This window comes from Balearica regulorum, chromosome 6 (genome assembly GCF_011004875.1).
Source record: "Balearica regulorum gibbericeps isolate bBalReg1 chromosome 6, bBalReg1.pri, whole genome shotgun sequence".
NCBI lineage: Eukaryota > Metazoa > Chordata > Aves > Gruiformes > Gruidae > Balearica > Balearica regulorum.
In genome coordinates, this window is record NC_046189.1 from 20395796 (window position 1) to 20421950 (window position 26155).

The following is a 26155-nucleotide window of genomic DNA, read 5'->3' on the forward strand; positions in this document are numbered from 1 at the left end:
AAAACACAGGCTGTGATTTTCAGAGGTGCTGAAAATCTGAAGCAACTGGAAATAGTTGCTGTAGCTATAAAGAATGCCTAAGGAAAACATCGCTGCCATAGTCTACATGTAACAGCATGGCCTTGGACTCGGGAGTCTGCTTTCACATGCAGTCCCAGCCCTCACATAGAGCTCCTTATGCTCTATACTTTTCCCTGCATATATCCTTACGCAGCACCAGCCACAGTCTGGTCCATCACATATGGTACATGCAGAGTTTTGAGGCACATATGTTATTCAGAAGCCAGGGTGTACATTTTATCATCGCAGCTATTCTCTGCACCAGCTTTCTGCATGGATACATTTATTCTGCAGAATGCCTCCCTTCTGTTTAAATTAAATCACTTCCACAGTAGGTTACCCTAACAGCCCCAAAACATTACTTTTACTTTCACACCTTAGTTTATTCAATGCAACCAGCCTTGTTCAGACAAGCACTTAGTTAAGTATGCCCCTTTGCTTTCTTAGTCAACATGCAAAGCAACTGTAGCAGGCTTTTAAAAGTGGGGAGAGAATTACCTTTCTGAATAAATTCTCATTCTAATTTGAGCAACCAAATTGCATTCACATGGAATGAGTAACTGTTACTTCAAAAAAATCCGGTCTTGTCCGTTTCCAATCTTTGGAAGTTAAAAGAGAACTCATACCTAAAGCAAGCAATCCAAGCCAAGTATTCCCCTTTTTCCCTTCTCCCTCTATCAGACCAGATGTTAATTGGTTGCCCTGACAATTAATAAGCATTGGGAACATGAAAATGAATGCTAAACCTCCAACATATAAAGTATCACACTTTAAAAATGTGTCAAGCTTTCTACTGCAGGATAAATGGCCTATCAGGATGCATCAGCATGGAACAGTGGGGACATCCTGTGGCCACTTAGATTCTTTACACGTGAACGTTCTCATTATTATTTTGAAGCCACTTGTTCAACCACTTTTGCAAATCAGATGCAAAGTCACTTAATAATATAAGAAGGCCTTGAAGGCAATGGAATCTGCTTAGCTAACTTCCCACCTACCACTTCATGTATTCCCTCAGCAGTTGCTGTGCTCTACCTCAGTTTTTAATATTTTCTGTTATCTGTCTTCTGGGTTATATAGTTTCCAAGTCAAAACAAAACCAAACCAAACCAAACCAAAAAAAACATTTAGGGAGCTTGAGCTGGTCTAGGTGGCAACACTAACCTCTGACAGCCATGCATACAAGTCAAAGGCAACAGTCTATTTAATTTATTTGGATTTATAGCAGTGTTCATAAAAGCCATGTAATTCTCAGATGCAGGCATTCTGCCAACAGGAAAAATACTATCAGATAAAATGCATGTGTAAAGCACCTGCCAATATTGTAAGCTAAGCAACCACAAGAAAACAAAAGGCCAGTAACTCCCATGAATCTGAACACAGTTCCTTTTATCCCATTCCCTCCAAGGAAGGAACAATTTCAGGATAGATATGTGTGCAGCCTATGAGATTGAGTGCTCCTTACAAACAACTCATTGCCTGAAACTCCCTCTGTTTTCATACTTACACAATGGACTTCGGCTATACAGCTCAAGGAGAAGGTTCCCCAGCCAGTTCATGGGACAGCTGTGGCTCCACAAGTCAAGATCATCTCAACTCACTCTCTTCTGATCATGTTGACTTCACTTCTGAAAACAAAAAGCAAATGAACTTCAAGGACAATTTTTTTGTTGTGGTTTGCATGTAAATATTTTCTCACTACAGGAAAGAAGATTTTCTTTTAAATTTACATCTTCAAGCAATTCACCATCTCTACTTAAGCTACCTATGAAGGCTGGGAATAGCCAGTGCCAAATCACAGAATCACAGAATGGTAGGGGTTGGAAGGGGCCTCTGGAGATTATCTAGTCCAGCCCCCCCTGCAAAAGCAGGATCATCTAGAGCCAGTTGCACAGGATAACATCCAGGCAGATTTTTAATATCTCCAGAGGAGACTCCACAACCTCTCTGGGAAGCCTGTTCCCATGCTCTGTCACCTTTAAGGTGAAGAAGTTTTTTCCCTCATATTCAGAAGGAACTTTCTGTGTTCTAGTTTGTGCCTGTTGCCCCTTGTCCTGTCGCTGAGCACCACTGAAAATAGTCTGGCCCCATCCTCTTGACACACACCCTTTAGATATTTATAAGCATTGATGTGATCCCCTCTCAGTCTTCTCCAGGCTAAACAGATTCAGCTCTCTCAGCCTTTCCTCATGAGAGAGATGCTCCAGTCCCCTAATCATCTTTGTAGCCCTCCACTGGACTCTCTCCAATACTTTCTTGTCTTTCTTGAACTGGGCAGCCCAGAACTGGACACAGTGTTCCAGATATGGCCTCCCCAGGGCAGAGTAGATGGGGAGGATAACCCTCCTCGACCTGCTGGCCACACTCTTCTTAATGCACCCCAGGATACCATTGGCCTTCTTGGCCACAAGGGCACATTGCTGGCTCATGGATAAGTTGTTGTCCACCAGGACTCCCAGGTCCTTATCCGCAGAGCTGCTTCCCAGCAGGTCAACCCCTAACCAGTACTGGTGCTTGGAGTTATTCTTCGCTGCGTGGAGGAACCTACCACTTGCCTTTTGTTGAACTTCACGAGGTTCCTCTCCACCCAACTCTCTGGCCTGTCCAGCTCTTGCAGAATGGCAGCACAGCCATCTGGTGATCAGCCACTCCTCCCAGTTTTGTATCATCAGCAAACTTGCTGAGGGTACACTCTGTCCCTTCAACCAGGTTATTGATGAGTATGTTAAGCAAGAACTGGACCCAGTACTCATCCCTGGGGCACACCACCAGCTACAGGCCTCCAACTACAACTCTGTGCCACTTATCAAAACCCTCTGAGCCCTGCCATTGAGCCAGTTCCCAACTCACCTCACTGTCCACACATCCAACCTACACTTCCTAAGCTTGCCTATGAGGATGTTATGGGAGACAGTGCCAAAAGCCTTGCTGAAGTCGAGGTAGACAACATCCACTGCTCTCCCCAGAGCACATGTCCAAGTGTTCCCGTGAAGAGGCTCTGCAGTTTGCATGGCCCATAATTTGAGTCCACTTAGTGTGGCATTCCAGATGGAAATGCAGCCATCTAGGACTTACCCCAAGTGTGTTGCAGCTGTATAATCAATTTGGGAGGTCTGCTCTTGAGCATACCTTCTTTAAAGCAAAACAAACGTCACATCACATCCTTCCAAGCAAGACATTCACGTTTTCCAGCAGGAACAGATCTCGTTATTTGCCAGTCACAGGAGGTGTCAGCTCAAGCAACATGCTGCAGGAGAAACTGCGCTCCGCAGCTCAGACAGTTCACTGGCACTACAAATGAAAACCAATCCAAGTGCACTGAGATGATACAGCATTTCTCAGCTCCAAATACCATTGTCCACTAAACTGAACCTTTAAAACAATCACACAAACTAAAACCAAAGCAGTCTAGGTTATTCTCCATGTTGAACAGTTTGTTTGAACTGTGCTTAGACTGCACAGGTAAAGGTTGTACAATTATACAAGATGTTACAATCAAAGCAAAAAAATCTCCAGTACCTGTGCAAAACGGGAGTTCATAATAACACAAATGATCAACTCAGCTTAAATCTGTTCCCACAAAATACGCCTCTCAGCTTTTATCACACTTGTCATCTACAGCAATATTAGAAATTATCTAATGATTCATCTTGAAAGTATTTTTCCTGCATGCTCTTAGTAAAGATTTTTTCCATCTAAGTACTCACACACAAAACACTTTCAACAAAGATTTATCTGTGGGCTGAACCTGAATTTGCTCAAATCCACTATAAAGTGGGGTCAGAACCACCTGCTCTGGGATGCACATGTACCTGCAGCCGTAATTGCCCAGCCCATGCCCAGTTAACATTCCTGTATAACACTACTAAAAAGATTACTTTCTAGCTGTTCTACTGATCTCCTTCTATAGAAAAAAGCATATAGTTTTTGTCAGTGCCATTACTTATGATAAACCCACGTGCCACACATGGAGGATTGCTGCTCTACTGCCTTCACATTCTGCACACAAACCTTCCTTCCCCCCGCATCTGTAGCAATAATCAGACCCAAGAATCTGCGGATATTAGACACTCAGTTCAATGCATCAGGCTGTGCATTTCCTCAATATAGTACAAGGAAACAAATGAGAAACACCTGTGCTAAATAACACTGGACTGTTCCACTATTAAAAGTCACAGTTTGTGCTTCAGTCTGCAAAGGTTTCTACTGAAGAAAGGTGCTGAGCTATCAGTGAATCTTCACTGAGAAAGATAATCTGAGGCCAAGACAGCTTAATAAACATCTCTGAAAGGATTTTACAGAGCCCATGTCTCCTATCATGCTTGTATAAGCGGTTTACAACAAGGGGCTAAGAAAGGAAACCTTGGGAAGCCATGCAAGGGGGCATATTCCTCCCAGAAGAGTTTTGTGATTTTTGGAATGAAGTAATCTGATACACAGATGGATGAGACAATAAACAGTTTTTAGAGATGAAAACGATGACACTGGGTTCTGAAACTAAGCACAGCAGGTAGCAAGCTTCCGGATGGGTGTTGAAAAGACTCATACAATTTCCTAAAAGCTGATACGCTTAATCCCTTGGAAAAGGAAGATTTAACTGTTACCATTACTCCAGAGTGTAATACCAGATCTCATAGGTACAATGCAAGCATAAACCCTCCTCACAGCTTCATGTGGCACGTGATTTAAATGACCCTTCTATTATGAAGACAAACGGTCAGTACTATACCATGCACTGTATCACCATAAATCCACTGGAAAGCATTTCCCACAGCCATGAAAAGAAGCCCGTACTTGTTAATGTGCCACTGCAGCAGAGACTACTGTACAATTACTTGTTTTGTAACTTACCACAAATAACAGGCCCATTTCCCAAGATTCATCACATTCCCACTGAAATAAGTGAAATGGTTCAGGCAGATGTGGATCAGAATAGATAAAATAATATTAAACAACTATAGTGGATTAAAAATTAATCTCTTAATGCTGAAAGTGGTTCTCTTCAAGGCAAATTTGAGATAAAACATCATGGAACAACTTGCTCTGTTGATCCCTGTACCATGTATAAAGACTGAGGATGCCAGCCTTTAAGTGCTTTCGCATTTTTCTTAGATGAAGTCTGTTTCAGGAAAAGAATCATAGAAATAATAGTTAATAAAAAATAAAACATACCAGGCAGGAATTACTGTAGCCATTTCTGTGAGTCATATACAACTGGTCTGTTAAAAAAAAAATATTTAAAAAACCCCAATTAATTAATACAAAAAATTAATTAATACAAAAATACAACTGGAGAGATGATGATTTTGAAGACTGATGGTTCTTTCTTGTGTTTGTACACACTGTGTTTAGTATGCTTGATAAACAAAATATGGCCACAGTCCTAGCAGCATGAGGATGCTTCTCAAACAAAAAAGTCAACAACAACAAAGCCAGATCAATTGTTTTGCAGCCTCTGGCAGTAAGTGCTGAACATTTATATAAACCTCATAACCAAAACTTTTGAACACTGAACTCTGCAATGAGAAGGCAAGCATCTTTCTCCCACATGCAACTGAATGACTAATGTCCATAAGACACATATCTTGGATCGCTCCAACATTCCTTCTCACAGGACATAAATAATAACACATGATCTATTATACCAAAACCAAGCAAGACTGCCGAGTAGTGATAGCAGGTATACAAAACACTCCTCTTCTGAGTTTTACCTCACACCCCAGTCTCCCTGAGTCCTTTCTAATTACCCACCCAGACAACATTCACAATTCGCAGAGACAAAAAAGTAGAAATAAAATTATGAGCCTGACATGAGAACGTGAAAACACATAAACACGCACCAGCCTGATGCTATTATTTTTAAAACTCCTCACTAATACCAAGAATGGTTCAGAGGAGCATGTTTTAAAACATTCATGGTAGCCAAGTTGTCTTTTACCTAGTACAACCCTTCCTCCTTCCTTCCTGCTGCCTGATGTCTTCCCTCCCTGCATCATAACTTGTTCACCATGTAGACAGCTGTGTCCTTATTTATACAAGTTGGTGTTTAAAACAACCACCTTACTCATGAACAAAGTTCAGGTAAATGAGAAATAATAAAATCAGATCTACAAGATCGGCTGTGTGAATATATGCATAAGTAACTCTCCAGTGGTCATTCCAGCAGAGTCTGTGCCTCCACACAGACGAAAAAAAAAATTGCAGGAACAAAGCCCTAAGGCACTGGAGCAGCTACCACGTGACAATTCACTTAAATGTGTGAGCCCTGTGCTACCATACGAGGAACAACTTGCATGAGAAAGACTACTCATATAAGCTGAAGTAAACAAAACCACGCCCTTTACTTTTTGTGTAAGTCACCATGCACTTGTATGGGGATATACAGTACTATTTCTTAAAAAAAAAAAAAAAAAAAAAGTTTTGCCACATAGCAAGACAAATTTCCAAGAAAGTCATAAGGTGACATGTCCTTTCTCTTTGTAGTTGTTTGTTTGTTGGGTTTTTTTTTAAACTATCTCGCATGCTTCAAACTGTGACTAATGAAGAATAGCTGATAGCCCTCATCTCCGCTGACAATCACTAAATGCTGTCTGCCTCTCCCCTTCTCTCTCACGACAGTCAACGGCTGTTTCAGGGTGCTGGCCCCTATCCAGCAACGGACACAAACAGTCATACAAAGATGTAACTTAGGACAGCCGTAGCCTCTGACTGTGGATTCTATAAACCAGTGTTTTTTTGGATTAAATACTATGTTTGAGAGAGACAGCAGTATGTGAGCCACTGGCACAGGTGCCGTGCGCTCTCTGTAAACGCCGCTGCTTTTTCCCGGCCAGGGAAACCAGCCGCCAGGCACCAGCTATGTCACCCCGGGTTCCCGGCAGGTCGCTTCTTTCGGAGGCCGTATCCCGGTCTTAACGCCAGCCCGGCCGAGCGCCCGCCTCCCGCGGCCCCACTCCCAGGGCCACCTGCCGCCGCCGGCGTAGCGGGGCCCCGGCCCGGCCCCGCTCACCTTCGCCCGGCGCCCGCCGCAGCGCCGCCGCCCTCCCGGGCACAGACGAACAGGCTCCAGCCGCGCCTCGCTTCAAAGCGACCGCAGCGGGGGCTGCGGCCGGGGCGAGGCCGCCCCGCGGCGGGGGCGGGACGCGCGGCGGAGCCGCCCGGCACCGGCACCTGCGCCGTGAGGGAACGGCCGCCCCGCCGGGAAGAGGCGAGCGCGAGGAGGAGTCCTGAGGGGGCACGCGCCGGGGCTCGTGAGATGGGACAGGCGAGGCGCTCGCGGGGGCACGCGATCGGCTCGTGCAGGGCTCGTGGGGGCGCGTGAGGGCGCGTTGGGGCCCCCTCGACCCTCGCAAGTAACGCCGCGGCGGCGGCCGGTCTCTCTTTTTGTCCCTTTTACGCCCTTTTTGTCCCATTTGCACCAGTGCCGCCTCCCTCCCCGCCATCCCCGCGGAGGCCCACGCTGAACACCCGTGAGATTCCCGTTCGCACCCCTGTGAAAGAAACACGTTTACTGACAAGCGGCTCCGCTCCGCGGCGCGACAGCCGAGCGAGGAAAAAAAAAAAAAAAAAAAAAGAAGAAAAATAAATATCAGTTCCGAAGCCATTTCCCTGCGCCTCTCGGACACCACTCCGGGTGGCGCCGGCCGCCCACGGCCGGTTGCTGCTGCCCCGTGGCGCTGCTCCCGGCAGAGGGCGGCCGAGGCCGGCGCGGCCGCTCCCACCCGCCCCCACCACCCCCCGCGACGGCCGGCGCCGTCCTCGGTGCGGCCGCAAACCGGCAGGGACGGGGCAGGGAGACGGGCGGCCGCTCGGGGGTGCCCGGCACCGCGGGTCCCGCGGTCGTGTCGGGGCCGCAACAACGCTCCGTTAACCGGCTGCCACGTGGAGGGATGTGCCGTGGGTGCCGTCAGCAACTGCTGTATAAAATACACGTGCGTGCGTACCAGACGGAGTGTCCCCCGTCCGCGTGTAACTTTGCGGAGGTTTCGTTGGAGAGCGCTGCCAGCCCGGCACGGAGAGGGGTGCGCTGCTCTCCCCCGATGTGGCCGCTCCCCCGGGGCCAGGACAACCGGGAGAGACTCCCGATCGCGGCCCCCCGAGCTCCGTCCGCCGCTTGCCGTTCTACCGGCGCCCACCGCCAGCCGCGCCCGGGCGAGGATGCCCGTTCACAGGGAGACGGACGCCGCGGGCCGTTCCCTGGGGCAGCCGGCCGGGCTGGGCGGGCGCACACACCGGGCACAGCGCGGCAGAAGCGGCGGGGCTGAACCGCAGCCCCAAGCGCGCGCGCCGGCGGGGGTCGAACCGCCCCGTCGGACCGCGGTGGCGGAGAGGGACGGTGGCACGAGCCGTACGACGAGTCCGGAAAAGGCCCGGTACCGGCTCCAGGGCGGCGGGACGTACCGAGACGGTCCGTGGCGCCGCGCGGGGCGCGACCCCGCGGCCGCTCGTGCCCGCGCCCCGCCAACCCACGGGGATACAGCGCGGCCGGGCGCCCCATTGGTCGTTGCTAGGTGACGTGCGCCGCGCCACGTGACCGGTGTTAAATGCCGTCCCGGCGGCGCGCGGCGCCGCAGAGCCCGTCCCGCTGGCGGCGGCGGGAGCGCGGCTGCCCGCCCCGGCCCGGCCCGGCCCCGCGGGCGCGGAGCGCAGCGCAGCGCGACGAGCATGGTGGCGAGGCCCTGACCGCTTCTCCCCCGGTGGGGACGGCCGTGGGGCAGTGGCGGCCCGTGCCCCGGCGGGCGGGGGCGCGGGATGACCGGGGTGCTGGAGAGCCTGGTGCCGGACATGCACGCCAGCCAGATCTCCGCCGGCAGCTACCACCAGCACGGCGGCCTGCACAAGCCGCAGGAGTCCCCCACGCTGCCCGTCTCCACGGCCACCGACAGCAGCTACTACAACAACCAGCAGCACGGGGCGGCGGGCGGGCCGCCCTACGGCTCGGTGGGCTCCTACGCCTACGCGGGCGGCGGCACCGCCCCTTACTCCAAGGCCGGCTACGACTTGGGCTACGCGGGCTCCTACGGCTCCTACGGGCCCTACGGCAGCAGGGCCTCTCCGGCCAACAACGACTCCGGTACGTCCGAGCCCCGGGGTCGGGGGGGGGGGGGTACGGCTCGGGGGAGCCGGCGGGAGCCGGGCGGCCTCTCCAGGGCGGGCGAGGAAGGGGTCGGGGCCGGGGACCCGGGGTGGGCCGGGAGGGCGCTCGTCCGCGGCGGACCGCCCCGACGGGGCGGGCGGTGATGCCGCGCTGCGGGCAGGGCCCGTGGCAGCGGGGGCGCCTCTTCTCACCGGCGCCGCCGTTTTTGCCGCAGCAGAGAAGGAAGAGTGCGAGCCGGAGATCAGGATCGTGAATGGGAAGCCGAAAAAAGTGCGGAAGCCCCGGACCATCTACTCCAGCTTCCAGCTGGCGGCTCTGCAGCGGCGCTTCCAGAAAACCCAGTACCTCGCTCTGCCCGAGAGAGCGGAGCTGGCGGCCTCCCTCGGCCTCACCCAGACACAGGTAAAGCTATGCCGCCGCGGGGCCCCGGGCACGTCCCGCCCCGTTGGGGCCGCTCGCCCTCCGCGGGGCCGCCGGGTCGGGTGCGGGCGTGGAAAGGGGCCCGGCCCGCGGTGGCTCGTCGGCCCCGGGGTGGGAGGCGGGGGAAGCGGCCGCGCCGCCGAGGAAGCGCCGGGACCGCTCGGGGCTGCAAAAGCTGCTCGTCCCTGCCCCGCCGCGGGCGGCTCGGGCGTCCCCGCGGAGGCTGCGGCCGCCTGACGCCCCTCTCCCCCCAGGTGAAGATCTGGTTTCAGAACCGCCGCTCCAAGTTCAAGAAGATGTGGAAGAGCGGCGAGATTCCGGCCGAGCCGTCCTCCCGCCGCAGCGCCTCACCGCCGCCCTCCTCCTCACCTCCCGCCTGGGACTTCGCTTCGCACCCGCGCACGGCGGGCGGCACCGGCACCGCCAGCCCCAACCCCGCCGCCGCCTTCCTCGGCAGCTACTCGTGGTACCCGCCGGCCCCCGGCGGCCCGGCGCACCTGCCGGCGGCCGCCCCCCTCCCGCAGCCGGCGCAGCCCCCGCACCACCACGGCGGCGGCAGCATCTTCTAGGCGCCGCAGAGACTTGAGCCGAGGTGCGGCACCGGTGTTTTGGTGAAGGCTGGCTCCGGCCGTCCCGGCGGAGAGGAACCGCTCCGCGGCCTGTCCCGTCCCGTCGCGCCGCCGGCGGCGGACCCCGTGTGCGCTTGGCCCCGCGGGGTCCGCCCACCCGCCGCTGAAATAAGCACGTTACGGAACAAGCACCCGCTTCCCCTCCATCCGTCCCTCTTCCCGGCTTTTTCATCAAACCACCGGTGCAGAACTTTGGTTAACTTTATTTTTTATTTTTTTAAAGTTAATAGGTGCCTTTGCGGATGACCTCACTTTGATGTTGGGGATTAGAAAATAAAATGTTAAAAAAAAGATAAATAATTTTTATATGTAGATTTAAAACGAGATCCTCCCGTGTTTAAGTTATCCTTTTTAGCCGTGACCGAAACCGTCCGGCGAGGGGGGCCGGTCGCAGGCGGTGGAGCGGGCCCCCCGGTGGGGGGGCTCCCGCGTGGGGCCTCCGGGCGGGTTTCGTGCCCCGACGGGGCCTCCCCGGGGCAGACGCGGAGCCGCGGCGAGCCCTCCCGTCCGCCCCGCGGCGGCAACCCAGCCACCGGTCCTGCCCCTGCGCCGTTTGATGTCTAGAATCGTGAAAAAAAAAAAAAAAAAAAGGTATTTTTGGTTATTTATTATGGAAAACTTAAACACTCTTTAATGTTTCTTTTACAATAAGCAGAGATTATTTAAATAAATTATTGTTTCCATGGTGCCCGCGTTGAGTTTCTTTGGGGATTGGAGAGGTTGGGGGTGTCGATCCGGACCCCGGCGTTCGCTCGGGGAAGAGCTGCGTCCCCTCCACCCCCTACTGCAACTCTTGCCGCAAGCGGGCAACCCCCCCCCTTCTTCCCCCCTCTGCCGTCTACAATAAAAGCTCGCCCTTGCTAGTCTTCTCGGCGAGTCGATGAATCACTCAGCGCTGCCTGCAGCAGCCCAGAGCCGCCCCCCCCCCCCGCTCCTGCTGGCGCCAGGGACATTTCGCCCGGGACTGGCTCCTGCCGTCTCCCGGCATCCCAGACGGGCCACAGGGGTTTGGGGCAGGGCCGTGGCCGGGGGCCCGCGTACGCCTGCAGCTCGTCCTCGGGCGCAGCCCTGCCCCGGAGAAATTTCGCCTCCGTCGCCGTCGGTGGCACCCAGGCCGGTAGCGTCAGTGGGAGCTTTGCTCCCCTCGAGCCCCTCTGTGGCTCTTCGAGGGCTGGAGGCACCGGCTGGACCTCCCTGGGATGTGCTCCTGGAGGGCTGGACCCCTCAGGTTGTACCCCCTCTGGGATGTGGCCCTCCAGGCTTCACCTCTCGTGGCTGATTCCCTCTGCGAGAGCCGGATCCCTCCAGGCTGAACCCTCATTCTTCCAGGCTGCACCTCCTTCAAGTTGCACTTCTCTGGGATGTATCCCTCGAAGCCTGGACCCCTCCAGGACGTAGCCCTCTGGGAGGCTCCATACCCTTCCCTGCACCCCTCCGAGCTGAACCCCCTTCTAGGCTGCACCCCTCTGGGCTGCGCCCCTCGGACGTACCCCTCCCGGCTGTGCCCCTCCAAGGTGTAACTGTAAGGGGGGTACCCCTCCGGGCTGCATCCCTGGAAGTCCTGGCGGCTGGAAGAAGTAAGGGGAGGTGAGAGAGGGGGGGTCTCTGCGCCTTGTCGCCCCGAGGGCCCCGCCAGACTGGGAGGGTGCGGGGAGAGACTGACCGGTGCGGATGATCTCGCTGCAGACAAGATGATGAAAAGGCCCCGGCCAGCTCGCCCAGGGCAGGGAATGTGCAGCCTGCCCGTGACTCTCCCGACAGGCCGTGGCATGAGGAGCCCGGGCGGGGCCGGGGAAGGCGCGGGGGCGCCGGCCCCACCGGGGACACGCCGGTAGTGGGGGGCCGGAGGGCGGATTGCTCCCGGAGAACTTGGGGCAGGCTTGGGGGCGAGGGAAGGGGGGGGCAGAGGGACGAAGGAGGAGTGAGGAAAAGAGAAGAAGGAGCGGGGGTGTTGGAGGACGAGAGAGGCGGCTGCAAAGGAGGCGAGAGGAGGGAGTGGGAGAGACAAAGGGGGAAGCGGCAGCTGCCCGCTGTCCCGGCGGTGTAGACGGGGAGGACAGCCCAGAGCCGCCCCGAGCAACAGCGGGGGCGGCCCGTCCTGCACCTCTCCGCCGCCTCATACCCCCCCGCCGGACGTGGGGCGACCCGGTGGCAGCGGCCGCCCGGTCGGTCCGCGCGGAAAGAGTTTCCCCGCTGGCGGGCGGCGAAGCGCTGGGGCGGCAGGCATGGAGGGGGACGGGTGAGGGAAGGCAGCGGGGCCGCCTCCAGAGACATGGGCACTCGTGGCCGGGGCACGCGTGGGGAGCAGCACTGCGGAGCCCGCCCCCGCCCCCGCGGTCTGGCAGGGGCTGTGCTCTCGGCAGCGCGCGGTGCCTCCGCGGGTCCCGGCGGGGGTGGGAGGGTAGGGGGGGCTTCACCCCTCGGCCGGGTGACGAGTTTTGCTAAACCGCTCCTCCGGGAGGCAAGAGGACACCGTGGGCGCGGGACACGGCCGAGACGGGAGCAGACACCCACCACCCCCGTCGTCGTCGTTTTTACAGGCGCTTCTCGCTGTGAAGTCAAGTTCCCCCCAAACACCTGAGCCCCCCGTCCTCTCCCCGCCGTCCCTCCTCGCCCTGCAGCGCGGCTCCGGCCCGGTGCGGCGGTGCGCTGCGGAGCGTGGCTCGGCTCCCTGGGGTCGGGCAGGATGCCGATGGCGGCGTGGGGTCCCCGGGGCGGGGCCCTGCCCAGCCGGGGGACGCTTGTCAGCGGCGCGGGAGCAGAACGCCTCGCCCCGGGACGGGACGTCTCTCTCTGCCCTCCGCACTTTCTATCTCCTATTTAGTAATTTATTATTTATTTATTAGTATTTATTTGCTGCCTGCTAGCAGGAGCTTTCCCTGGGCTGCCCGCACCTGGTGCGTGCGTGGGGGTGTTCGTGCTTCCACTCCCCACGGCTCCGGAGCCCTTCCAAGCTCTGCATTTCGCCCGCTGCTCGCACGGGCTTGGGATACGGCTCACGCTGTGCTGGGGACGGCGAAGGCAAGCGGATGCATAGGCGCGCCGCACCTCCGCACGCACCGTAGATACATACGTATAGATATGTGTATGTTTGTAATCTGTTTTCTCATGCTCTTTTCCTGTCCGATAGGACGGGGCAGACACCTCTGTGAACCATGTGCCCCCCGCACAAGACGGCAGCTACGCGGGGTTCGGCCGCCCGCGGCCGGGAAGAGCCGCGGGGAGCAGGGGAGCCGAGGGGCGAGAACTGCCCTTACCCCTCCACCACCCCCCCCACACACACCCCCCCGCACTCTGGGAAGGGTTTGGGAGGGGGAAGCTGGGCCCATTCCGCCTCGCGTCCCAGGGCCGATGGCCCCCTCCCCCCCCCCCCCCGCGTCGGGCCCCGGGCGGGGGCGGCTGAGCGGGGCCGGCCCCGAGGGGACGGCCGGGGTAAATGACGGCTCCGCGGCAAGCCCGGTCCGGGGGGGCCGGCCCGGCAGCCGCCCGGGCGAGGGGCACCCTCTGCCTCCCCGGCGCACGGGCGGGGCCGGCCAGGCTTGTGCCGTGGGCAGGCAATTTACTCATTTGCCCCGGTGAAAAGAAAAAGCACGAGAAATTCAATTAAAGCGGCTCTGGCAAAAGGAGTTATTTGAGGCATGAATGTCTCCCCTAAAGCTGCAGCAATCATGTGGCATTAGACACTTCCGGAATCCTATAGCCAACTTGAAAAATCCCAGACCCCTTTTTTCCCTAATTTTTGCTCTGATCTGTAATTTTATCCACATTTGCACTAGTTTGAGCATTCTGGCTCTCCCATCTGAAAGCCTGCAATTACTATATAATTCTTCGCAATTTCACATGTCCTAATATGGACTGTAATTTTTGCGCAAGACAATTTCCTGCTATTTCAAGCATCAACATTGTCAAAGTTGTATGTACATAATAAATGGGAATATCAATGCATAGTTTTTAGCATAACATCTTGACTCCTCGATAATTATATCCGTTCGGAGCCTACGCAGAATTAGCCTGAATTGCATGGTAACTGCTGCTGCTTTAAAATTTTTAAAAATTACTCATAATTTTCCCAAAGATTACCAAGATCTCGAGTGCACAATGTCATCAGCGTAATGAAGAGTAAACATTTATGCTAATAATCTGCAATTTTTTTCATCAGCTATAAAGACAGAGGCTATATAGCAGAAAATTTCAGTCATATTCTGCAAGAGCAGAGCTGCAAAAAGGCTGCTGCGCTCAGAGGCATGTGCATCTCTGGGGGATCTCAATCCACATTTGCACTCTCAGGATATTATTATTGTGCTCGGGGCTTTTTTTTTTTTTTTTTTTTTTTTTCCCTCCCTTTCTTTCTGCCTCCCCGATCCTCTCCCTCTCTCTCACACTCTCTCGCTCCTGTAACTTTCGTAGCTAAAAGCCGCGTTCGGTCCTTTGGTTTGTTGTAAAGCAAAGACTTGTGCCCAGAGCCTCAGGGACTGAGGCGGAAGGTAAGGGGGTAAGGGGGGCGACACAGGCTCCTTTCTCGCGGGGGTAGGTGAGCGCACGGGGCGCGACGTGGACGGATGCCCCGCGCGGGCCGCGGAGGGGGAAGCGCCCGGCAGCGGCTCCGCCGGCCCGGTCTCCCCGCTAAACTTCTCGCCGGCGGCGGCGGGGCGAGGGAAGGGAAGGGAAGGGAGCGGGGCGCCGGGCCGGGCGGCGGGGATGCCGCGCACGGCCGAGCCGCGCCGGGGCATCCCGCGGGCCGAGCCGCGCAGCGCTGCGCGGGCAGAGCGGTGCCGGGGCGGAGCGGGGGGACTCGACGCCCGGGGCTTCGGCGGGGGCCGGGGGCTACCGGCGCCGGGGCGCGCTCATTTTCGGTGGCGTTTCGCGGTGTGCGTTTGTCGGTTCCTTGCAAAGGGGAGCGTTACTGCTCGGTTCCCAGCCGTGAGCCGGGAGGCGGGAGGGGAGGGCAGCGGCGCGGGGGGGGGGGCGGGACGGGACATGGCACTTTGTGACCGGCGAGAGAGCGGCGGCGGTGGCGGGAGCGGGGCAGGCGGCCGGCGGCGGGGAGAGCGGAGAGGGCGGCGGCGGGGATTTCTTATCCCCCTCTGTCAAACGAAGGGAGCGAATTCCGAATGCACACGGACTTGGGCTCTGATATTTGATTTTTTTCTAGTTTCAGGGGCCGCTCTGTGCTCTGCAATTAGATTGACACATGTACAACATCCCCAGCCATTCAAGGGGGTTCGCAGGGACACTCCAAAGGGATTTTTTTTTTTTTTTTCTTTTTGGGTAGAAGATATTAAAGAGGTATCTGTTGTTTGGCAATTTTGCTAAGTCTGTCTTCATTACTTCAACATTGTGCATTTGCTAATTTGGAAGCCCCTTCCTATTGACAGCTCTGCTCCATACACCTGCAAGCAATTTGCAGAGCTCCAATATAGGAGAATTGCAGAGATGGCAGCTCGCACCTATTTTATTTTTTTTTTCTTCGCTTTTCTCAATGCACAGCAAATTTGGCTTTCAGTGCGTTATCTCTTTTGTTAATGCAAAAAGATTCCCTGGGCGAAAAAATTGCTCATAATTACCAGAGAGATGGGGAAACTGCATTAGAATAAATAAACCTGAAATTACTGTAATTATGTTGTGTTTGATGGGCTCGGCTTGTAATCAAGAAGAGAATACAGTGAAATGATGCTGACCCTCTTGGGTTTGCAGCTGTACGCGCACTTTGGGGTCTTTTTTTGCAGAAAAGAGTCATTTTGATCATCATTAAGCTGTGTGTAACCTATTTCAGAAGTGTTTGAAAATGAGGGGCACTTTTTTTTTTTTCCCCAACAAGGAAAAAATATATCCCAAAATTACATTTTGCCATTTACAGGCTCATCCATAAGGTTGTGTTTGCGGGGTGACAATTGTTAAAGGTATAATATTCGAAATCAGGACTTAATCATTGTAATGAGGTATTGTTTCAATATAAGCACCTTTGGATTATTCATAGTTTAATTAATATCCTCATTATGAAAATCTTCGAATCAGATATTTGATGAACTACTTGTCAGCAACAAGGCAGAATTAATTAGGCCTGTATTGAGATTAACATTTTCAAATGTACAATTATAGTAGACTCTAACTCAAGACCGCCTCGCTGAGAGAAAACTAATAATTTCTCTATTTGAACTGTTAGCAAGACGTTATTGAATTAGGAGAAGCTAATATATCTTTAAAGCGCTCCGAGCTGCTTGACCACCCCGTTCCTGTCCGGTCAAAAGCGTTTGGTCTCTGGCTGCGGCCGCCGCGGGAGCTGCGCGGGTCTTGGGCGCTGCGGGGCCGCGGAGCCGCCCCGCTCCCGCTCCGCTCGGGGCTTCGGGCTGCTCGGGACCGGGCTCGGGCCGCGGTACGGCGGGAAATACAGCGCTGGGCAGTATTTTCCGGGCCGGATCCAGCACCCCCGCGGGCCGCCCTGGGCACGACGCCGCGGGCAGCCGCGCCGCACTTGCGCGCACGGGCGGATGCTGCGCTGCCGCGCACCGGCTGCGCGCCGGCCCCGCGCGCTGAGGAGCGGGTGCGTGCTGCGGCGTATTTCAGGAGGTTAGCGCTGCTCACACGGGGCGGCACACCCGCTCCCCCCGCGCAACCTGCGCGCAGAGCCGCGCAGGGCCACCCGGTCAAGCCCAGCCGCTCCCGACTCTCTTCCGCTCGGCAGCGCTTTATCCCCAGTAGGGGCTGCGGGCTGCGCCCGGCGCAGGGCCGCCCCGGGGAGCGGGCACGGCTGAGCCCGGCGCTGGAAAATCCGGGGCGCCAACGGGACGGCTCCGCCGCCGAGGGGATGCGCCGTCCTGGCTGTCGGGGCGGGGGCCGGGGCTGTGGCGGCCCGCCCGCATCTCCTCCCGGCTCGGGAGCTGTTCCCGGGTTCCCTCCGGCCCCGAGCCGCCTCTCCCGCGGAGCGTCCCGCGGCCCTTCGCGACGTCCGCCGCCGCCGGCCCGAGCCGGGCCGGGCACACCCGGGAGCAGGCTGCCCCCCTGCCCCGGCGCACTCCCGCCTCGCCTCCCGCTTAGGACGACCGCCGACCCGCCGCAGAGCGCGGAGCTTGGCCCGGGGCTCGCTCCCGGCCGCGCTACGAGACAGGGAGCACGCGTATCTCTTTTTCCAAACCATAATTTTACTGTCTCAAAGAAACTTTATAACTTATGTACAAAGATTTGTGTGTTTTGTCGGTTTTGTTTTTTTTTTTTTCTTTTCTTTCCTTCCCCAGATACAAAGCAATAAGTTAACATTCTCAATATAAAACTAAACTTTGACATATAGAACACTAAACACAGCCGAGCTCAGTTTATCACATCTTTCGAGTTTCACAAGTAAAATGTCAAGATCTCAGTACACAAAGCATCATGTTTTACAGCCACACGAAACAGAACGGAAATAATAATAATAATAATAATAATAATAATTAAAAAAGGCTAAATTTGTGCAACATGTTTACAGAACAATAATAATAATTAAGAATAAAATATGTACAGCGAGTAGCTCCTGCACGTCGGTTTGTGCATTTCGACTTCGGGCCGGCTTTCCGCGGAGAAGCCTCGCCGGGGCTGCGCGGAGCTGCGCGGGTGCGCCCGCCCGCCCGGTGGGTCCCCCCCCGCCGCCGCCGCCGCCCTCGGGGCTCTCGATCCGTCCTCCGCGCCTCGCTTCACCTCAGCAAAAGCGCTCGGCAGCTGCTGCGATTCCACTTCAGAGTACCAAACAATGTGCATTTATTTCCTTTGTTGAATACGCGAGAAATGCAAATCTTTCGGACCAAACCTCTCCAGGCCAGCGAAGTATAAAAGTTATTGTAAAAGTTAAAAATCGCATCCTTCTCTTGTGGTGATTTATTTTGGGGGGAGGGGGCCGGGGGACCGTGTGTGGTTTTGTGTAAAGTAAACTGTGCGTCCGAACAGTGCACTCAGCAAGCCGGATTGTCCGTCTGTTTCTAGCACTCTCATAGTGGTAATTTAAGTCAATAAATAAAACCCCTGTCTTCCCCTTTTAACAACAACAAAAAATATACAGATGAGTAGTGAAAGGTACAGAAAACGTCGAGGGAAAGAAGCTCTGGAAATCGTACAGCTTCCTTCCCCCTTGCAATTGAAGAGACCGGCAGATCGGGGTAGTAAATAAATGACCTACATTTCAACAGACACAGACAGACAGACAGGACAGAGGAGAGGGGTTCCCCCCCCCCCCAAACATCTTTTTCTGATTGTCCCAGAAAGCCGCGGCCGGCGCTCGCTCTGCTCCCAGGCTGTTGTGCGGTGCTCGGGGCCGCTCCGTCAGCTGTCAGCGGTGGGAACCGGCCCGCATCACATCTGTGCTCTCCTGCACCGAGCTACGGTGCAGCGTCCTAATGGCTGGATGGGCAAGAGACCTCCTGTTTGTTTGTTTGCTTGGGTTTCTTTTGTGGTTTTTTTTTTCCTCTCTCTCTTTCCCCCTCTTTTTTTTTCTTTTTTTTTTCCCCTTTCCTTTTATTTTACTTAATTTTTTTTTCCCCGTAATATTTTTAATTCTTTTAGGGACCGATAGTGCTTGCGGTAGGGGAAAACGGGTTTATAATCACATCAGCTGCGGCTGCTGCATAGCTTCTTGGTGGGCCGAAGGATACCACGACGTGTAGCTGGGGATGTAGGTGCCCGGGGTCCCCGACGAGGCCTTACCGGAGGCAGAGGTGGTATTCCACACCGGGGGCACCGGTGGCGAGCTGCCCGAGAGAGCCCTGCCGTTGGTCAAGGCGCTGCTCTCCAGGGCGGCCCCTCCTTGTTTCATCAGCTTCTTGAATTTGGAGCGTTTGTTCTGAAACCAAATCTTCACCTGCAAACGGGAACGGGACGGGGCTCAGCATCCCTCGGTACCGTCCATCATCCCCCTCTCTCCGAGGTCCGACGGACCTCCGCACCCGGTGCCCCCCCCCCCCAACTTCTCCCCCTTATCCCCCCGTGGCTGCTGTGCCCTTTGCCATTTTGTGATGCCAAATCACCCGGCAAGACCACCACCCCCCCACCCCCCCCGCCCGCCCCGCCGCGGAGGCGCAGCCGGTGCCGCGGAGGCCCCCGCGGGGGCCTCCGCGGCACCGGCTGCGCCTCCGCGGCGGGGCGGGCGTAGCGCCGGGCCGGGCCCCGTTGCCCGCGGTTGTGACTCGTCTGCATCACGCGTGGGGGTCTCCCACGCCGGCTGTGGGGACGGGGAGAGGACACGGGGAGAGAGTCCGGCTCAGTCGGAGCTGTACCTGGGTCTGGGTGAGTCCCAGAGATGCTGCGAGCTCGGCTCTTTCGGGGAGAGCCAGGTACTGAGTTTGCTGAAACCTCCTGTTCAAAGCCTGCAGCTGCAAACTGGAATAAATAGTCCTGGGTTTGCGGATTTTTTTCCCTTTCCCATTAAAGCGAACTTCCCCTCCTTCTACCACAGTGCTTTTCTCCGATTCGGCCCCTACAAACCACAAACGATGCAGAATAAATAATAATAATAATAGCAGCAATAGTAATAATAGCAGTAACAGCAATAGCAGCAGCAATAGTAACAATAACAGCAACAACATCAACAATAACAATAATGAGGAGGAAGAAAAGTGAAGCTCGAGTAACGCTAACAAAGGCTCGGGCGATTATGGCAGCCCAGGCTTCTTCCCAGAGAAAGTTTGCTATTTTTACAGGCTGCAGTTTAGGTTTAATTACCCTTAATTGCATACATTGTTTATAGTGCTACGCAATAAATAATTACGAAGACTAATACGTGCACATCTGGGTTGATTTCTTTTCCAGCCGGGCATTGTGTGCTCTGTGTACTGCTCCCCTGTGATCCTCATCCTCTCCTGACTAATATTTTGTAATTTAATTTAATTTTTCCCCCCGATAGATTTTTTTTTTTTTTAATACAAGCACCCTCCCTCCCTCCTTGCCTTCCCTCCCCCCCCTCCCCCCCCCTTCCCCAAAGCCGAGTGCACCTACCTGTCTCCTCTAACCGGGTCTGAGTCAGGCTGGAGCTGTTGGGGTAGGACTGCACTGAACTGATGTAGGGGTTGGTCGAGTGGCTGCTGACCGAGTTCACATAGGGGTAGCCCAGCGGTCGGGAGAAGGACGAAGCTGTGCTGTACGAGCTGTCGGGCTGAGAGTGGCCCGCGGAGTGTAAACAGTGCATGGAATAGTGTCCGTGGGACATGGGAGAAGGAGACATTTGCTGGCTGGGCGGCCCAAACTCCATAAAGACAGCCTTCCCTGAGACGGGGCTATTTAGACTCTCTGGCATGGTAGTCATGGTCATTTCTTGTCGCTTGGTCTGTGTGTGTGTTCTCTCTTCAGCTTGCCTTTTTGGGGTCTGTTGTGTTTCTCAGGACAGGAAAGAACCCAATTTAAGCGGAACAGGGTTTTTCACTTTCCATTCATAAGAAAATGGAGTTTGTCTCTTTGAAAAGTCTAAGCATGATGCTGTAGATCTACACAAACTCGCCTAAAAGCTTTGACTCAGCCAAGTCTATGAATATTCATGAGGTGGCGGAGCTGATTGGTCCGCTGTCTTGCATAATCGCTTTGGATTGGTCCAAGGCGCTCGGGGCTCGCCCGGACCCCGGTGAGCGCGGAGAGCCGGACTGGCAGCGCCGCGCGTCCCCGAGCGCCGGCCGCACGCCCCGACGGCACCGGCGGCACCGCTCGGCGGCCTCCGCCCCGCTCCGCCGGCTGCCCGGCACCGCTCCTCGGCCTGGGCCCGCCGCTCCCATCGCTCCCGCCGCCGGCGACGGAGGGTCCCGACCCGCCGCTGGGCAGAAGGCAGTGCGTCTCCCTCCGCCCTTCTCCTCCGCCCCTCGCCGCGCGGAGGGGACGGCAGCCGTGATCCGCCGTCCCGGGCGGGCTGCCGGGGTGCTCGGCCCTCGCTCCGGCAGACGGCGGCGGGACCCGGAGACAAAACGGGCGGTCCCCGCCTGCGCGGCCGCGCACACTCCGCGGGCGCGCAGGGGCTCTCCGCTCCGGCCCGCGGGTCCCAGCGCGGCCCGCACCTCCCGGAGCGCGTCGCCCGGTTATTGCCGTTATTGTTCTTACAAGGGAAAAACAAACCCCAAAAGCCAACGAAACAAAAATCGCCATGAACGGGTCAAACGGCGCATTTGAAAACTTCCGCGTGCGTGAGCGGTAAATGAGGTGGGACTTGGGAGATCCTCCCCAGAAAGCCCACGATGAATCCCAAATTACTTTGTTAGATAATTAGAAAGTGTTGATAATTATTTCTTTCATAATTCAGCGGTGTGACTGTAACAGGAAAATGATCTTGTGAAAGTTCACACGTGCAGATGTATTAGTTACTGATTCATTTGATTAAATGCTAGTCTCAAGTGCTCTGATCCACAGCTGAAGGCGGCCCCATTAGCATAACACTGATGTTTAATTTTCATACGCATAATTAGCCATATATTTAACACTAATAGCAACACGCAGCCTTTCAGCATTAAACAGCCTGGGATTTGATCTGGCCTGGGCTGAACTTTCCCGGTTACACCTAGGCTGTCTAGGGTGCGCAGTTATCACGGCACCACATCTATGTAATCAAGCACATTTTGGCAAAGGGAGAACACCAATAAAAGTGAACATTCAAAACAAATCGCGGCGCTGATGTCGGTAGAGGTATTAGCGCCGACCTGTCTTCCCCCGCCGCCGGCGCCGGCGGACACTGCCGGCAGCGGGGCTGGGGCACCCCCGGCAGCGCCCGCACGGTGTTCAGGCTCCGCCGGGCAGCGACGGTCCTTGAAGCAACCGGCTAATGACTGTGCGAAGCTGACAAGACCGAGCCCCTCTGCTCCTGGTCTTTTTTTTTTTTTTTTTTTTTCATTAGTGGCTCTGTCGGTTTTAATTGCCCATTTCCTAACGCCTCTTCTACTTCCTCACCCCTCCTTTTTTTTTTGTTGTTTTGTTTTGTTTTGCTTGCGATGCGCAAAGTTAATTTTCACAAAATCGCGGCGGCTTGGCGCGGGAAGGGGCAGTGGCGGTGTGACCCACACGGACTCCTCCGGCAGCCGGCTCTGCCCCCCCGGCCATGTAAGTGACCACCCGAGGCGGGTCTGCGCGCTTGACCGAGGAGGGGACGGGGCGCCTCGGCAGCTCCGGCACCTTCGCCGGCCTTGAGCCCGGCGGCTGCGGGGAGGGAAAGCTGCTCCGTGCTCACCGGGTCTGCCGCCACCTCCTCCGGTCGGCCGGGCGCAGGCAGTCCCGGGGCGAACCACAGTCCCGCCGGCCCCGCCAAAACGCCGCGAACTGGACGGCGCGGCTCTGCTCGCACCCGTCCTCCGGAGCAGGGCCGCCGCCGCCCCTCCGCGCAACGCCCGCCCCGGGCAGTGCGGCTTCGGCAGGCGCGGAGGGGCCGCGGCCTCCCCGACCCCGCGGGGGGCGATCGCCCCGTCGGGGCTCTCATCGTGCTTGCCCGGCCAGATCGCCTGCGTGAAGGGCTTGTGCGAGGCGTTGGCTGTCCCCTCACAGCCGAGGCACCTCTTCAGTCTCCTTCATAATTAGGATTACAAACGTGCGCCATCAACGCCAGCACCTGGCCGCCACCGCTCCGCAGCGGCCGGTAAAACCCGCAGTCTCATCAGAGTTACCGGGGGGGACTTCACAGCAAACAGCGACTACCAGGACCTGCCAACAGCCCCCTTACTCCGGGCTGCGGGGGCATTCCCTGCTCCGGGCTGCCCCGTTCCCGCCTCACCCCACGCCGCGGTAAGCGCGGGACGGGACGCGGAGGGGCAAGGGACGGGGAGAAGCCGTTCTCTGCTTCCATCTCTCTCGCTTAGCACCTGCGGTGCCATCCAGGGGCTCCCGGCGCTGCCAAGCCCCCTGGGACCCCCAGCTGCCCTCAGCGCCCCTCGGAGGGGGCAGCGCGGCCGGGCGGCGGGGTGTTGGGAAACAAAATACATTCCCACCCCGGGCGGTGCCGGGTGTCCCTCGCCTCCCGCGGCCGCAGCGCTCTGATTAACCTCTGTGCATTTGCAAACTTGTTGGCTGCATCGTTTGTTTTGAGGCCTTCCAAGCTCGTCTAGGACAGAGCTGAGCGGCTGCCCCACGGTATCAGCCGTGTTCGGGGGGGTGTCCTGCTCTTTGAAAAGATGCTGTTAGAAACTATTCGAGCTGAGAGCTCGCTGTGCTTGAATGAAAACAAACAGCAGAGCAAAGCTGTAAGAAAGCAGCTTACTTCTGCCCTGAACCATTGAGGGAGCCGGTGCTGGGGAGCCCCGGTCGCCTGCAAGGGCAACCGGCCGGGCCTCGGCACAGGACCGCATCTGTCTACAATTAAGGCCAAGTTATTTGTACCAAAACCGCACCGCTGCTGCCGCGGGTCTGGGACACTTCTGGATGTCACTTGCTTATCTCCAAAGCTACCCCGCACTTCACAGGACCGGGTCCTGCTCCGGTAGCCTCCAAGTACCAAGGCCAGGCACGTCTGGCCCGATGGAGCGGTCAGCAATCGGCTAAGTGCAAATCAAAGCCTCCACCCGGGTAGGCCCGGGACAGGACCGCAGCCAGCGCGGGGCCGAGCAGGACCCGGAGCGCATGAGGACCATCAGCCCCAAACTCCGGGCAGGAGCCGGGGCTCATCCTCCAGACCGCAAACTCCGCCGTTTCTGTTAAACGCTGAAATTGCAGAGTGCCTCTCCCTTAACTAACGTGGGCACCGCAGAGCAGTGATTACCCCAAACCGGCTAATTCTTCAAGGAGGGCAATTATTGATCTCGAGATAAGCGCGCTTCGCATCTCATTTTTAATCACTTTTTGTGCTGTGCAAAGAGGAATTAGTAGAGGCAGGAAGGAAGAGAGCTGCTGGCTTGGCTGTGGGGGAAGAGGCTGCTGCCTCTGCCTGCCACCCTCGGGAAACTTTTTTCCATCCTAGCAGAAGTTACAGCCTGGGAAACAGCACTGTGCTAATCGCAGTGAAGGCAAATTGACTCTATAGCTCAGCTCTAAACAGAAAATACTACATTCCTCTGTCTTCTCAGCTGCACTCAGGCCATATCATCCGATACATGTTTGTCCCACATAGGATTTGGAAGCGAGGGGACTGACTCTCTGCCCCTCACCCCAAATAACTCTTTGCACTTGCAGGCTGTGCATGCCTGCTTCCAAGGTCACAAACAAGCCAAGGGACTTTTATTAAATACTCACCAGGTAACACACAGAAAGGACTATGCCCAGAGCCAACCCCTCAAGCTGCTTTTTCTGCCCCCTGCAGCGACTTATGCAGCACCCACTCCCCACAGAAATTACGGAAACCTCTGTCCCGAGTGAAACTGGAAATCCCAGAAGCACAGCGAGTTCCTCCACTCCCTGCTCCATCTTTAGGCTTCTTCCACCAGTTTAGAGAGGATTTCTGCTCCCTCTGAAGTAATCACAATGGTATGTTCAAACTGTGCTGATCTGAAATGCACATTTAGCAGTTACTAGATGGCAAACGCGTCCACCGCTCCTGTAAAACTCACCCGTTTTTTTTTCCAGCTGTCAGTGATCAGTTCCAAGGCTTAGAAAAGATCATAAAATAAAATCAGGCACCTTTTATTGTCTACAGAAATTGCAGTCCATTTATCCTTCAGAATCTTAAATTCGGGGGATCCTTCCATTATTATTGGCTCTGCAACAAGAAAAACAATGTATTCTAAAGTTAGTCGCACTCCCGTGCAGACTGTGAAGCAAGCAAGCAAGGGTGTCCCAGCAGGTAGCTCCCCTTCTGCACAGGTCCCGTTCTCCCTGGGCTGGCACTCTCCCGCAACACTAAAAGGGAAGATGAAATATCAAGGTAGGAAGTTGCCCATTCCTTTTTTGTAAAAGCGGGGAATTTTAATCAAGCTTTAATTAAGACCCCGTGGATAATAACCAAAGCACCAACCACACTTATAAACAGCAGATAGTTTTAAATATTTGAATTTTTTTTAAACAGGCTTAAAATGTTCATTAAATCAGCAAAACAACAATTTTCTTATTTCCCTCTAATTGCCGCGCCATTTAGCCACACAGTGAGAAAGAGGGCTTTTCCCCCACCAGCTCTCCATGATTGGTATTTAGCACGTTCAGTCTGCGGGCGAGGCTGTGACTGGTTATCGGCGCTGCAGTCCCCAAACCCAAACAGCAGCTCTGGCAGGCAGCAAATGACATAAGAGCCACCAGGCAGCTCGCTGGTAAACCACCGCTTCGGGGACACAATCGCACCCTTCTCATCCTCCACAGCCCAAGTGTGCCGGCTGAGTCTCCGCCTTGACAAAAATAGGCGTCAAATATGTCAGTTAATAAGATTTATAATAAACATTTCATGTTCTGAATCTTAGCATTTGGAAACTATTTCACCCAATTGGTTCCTTAATGCTTTTTTTTTTTTTTAAATTATATTTTAATTTGCTTCCTAAGGGGTCAGTGTCGCTGACATCCCCATATCTGCATGGATACTTCTACACCCCAATAAAGAAACGGTACGGATGTGGGCTGCTCCATCTGTGCTTCTTTAAAGAAAACCATAGCAGAGAGTTACTAACCTATTGTGAACGCCATTCCTTCTTCCATTAACAAATCACTGTCATTGGCTACAAAAGAAAATAAAAACGCGGTTATGGCTGTTGGGGAGGGGTTTTGTGGGTTTTTTTTGGGGGGTGTGGTGGTGGTTTTGTTTGTTGTTTGTTTGTTCGTTTTGTAAACGCCACCAGCACTTGGCCTCAGCCCCTTTGGGCTGGCAGGTACGGGTGCACGCCAGCCCCCGCTACGAACTCAGCACCCGCCGAAAGCGATCCCACCCCGGCCGCAGCGGGACCACCCCGACGGCGGCTCCTTCCAGGCCGGGTCCGGGGACTTTAACGTTTCAGCGGAGATTTTTCTTTGTCCCGTGACAAACTTTGCCGGCGCGGTTCGTGCGCGGGCGGGACGCGGGGGTGCAGGGGTACGGGCGTTCGGAAACGCGGCACACGGCGGCTGCCGCCCGGAG

General features: G+C 55.4%; 3 protein-coding genes and 1 long non-coding RNA gene across 7 annotated transcripts in view; 1 reads left to right on the forward strand and 3 right to left on the reverse strand.

The window, feature by feature from the left end:
- Positions 1-1617: 1617 nt before the first annotated feature.
- LOC142602264 (uncharacterized) lies at positions 1618-8173 on the reverse strand. The gene is made up of 3 exons (XR_012835929.1): positions 8004-8173; positions 5233-5279; positions 1618-1688 (listed from the first exon to the last, which is right to left on the reverse strand). It is a non-coding gene; the product is annotated as an uncharacterized LOC142602264 (long non-coding RNA).
- A 458-nt stretch (positions 8174-8631) lies between these two features.
- DLX2 (distal-less homeobox 2) lies at positions 8632-10893 on the forward strand. 2 transcript variants are annotated; one of them, XM_075756658.1, is made up of 3 exons: positions 8632-9133; positions 9375-9559; positions 9832-10893. In XM_075756658.1, exons 1-3 carry the CDS (start codon positions 8812-8814, stop codon positions 10144-10146), a joined length of 822 nt encoding a protein of 273 aa, XP_075612773.1. In that variant the 5' UTR covers positions 8632-8811; the 3' UTR covers positions 10147-10893. The 2 variants fall into 2 exon arrangements, with proteins under 2 accessions (XP_075612773.1, XP_075612772.1); XM_075756657.1 differs by having other exon boundaries at positions 8643-9133; positions 9372-9559.
- A 6286-nt stretch (positions 10894-17179) lies between these two features.
- Positions 17180-20903, reverse strand: DLX1 (distal-less homeobox 1). Its single transcript, XM_075756659.1, has 3 exons — positions 20164-20903; positions 19446-19645; positions 17180-19030 (listed from the first exon to the last, which is right to left on the reverse strand). The coding sequence occupies exons 1-3, from the start codon at positions 20474-20476 to the stop codon at positions 18776-18778; spliced, it is 768 nt and encodes a 255-aa protein (XP_075612774.1). The 5' UTR covers positions 20477-20903; the 3' UTR covers positions 17180-18775.
- A 3414-nt stretch (positions 20904-24317) lies between these two features.
- METAP1D (methionyl aminopeptidase type 1D, mitochondrial) overlaps positions 24318-26155 on the reverse strand; it is a 49785-nt gene continuing 47947 nt past the window's right edge. For all 3 annotated transcript variants that reach the window (XM_075756661.1, XM_075756662.1, XM_075756660.1), the window contains exons 8-10: positions 25713-25760; positions 24739-24817; positions 24318-24606 (exon numbers count right to left, since the gene is read on the reverse strand). In XM_075756661.1, the coding sequence (XP_075612776.1) occupies positions 24528-24606; positions 24739-24817; positions 25713-25760 (206 nt within the window). In that variant the 3' untranslated portion in view covers positions 24318-24527. The remainder of the gene's footprint in view (positions 24607-24738; positions 24818-25712; positions 25761-26155) is intronic.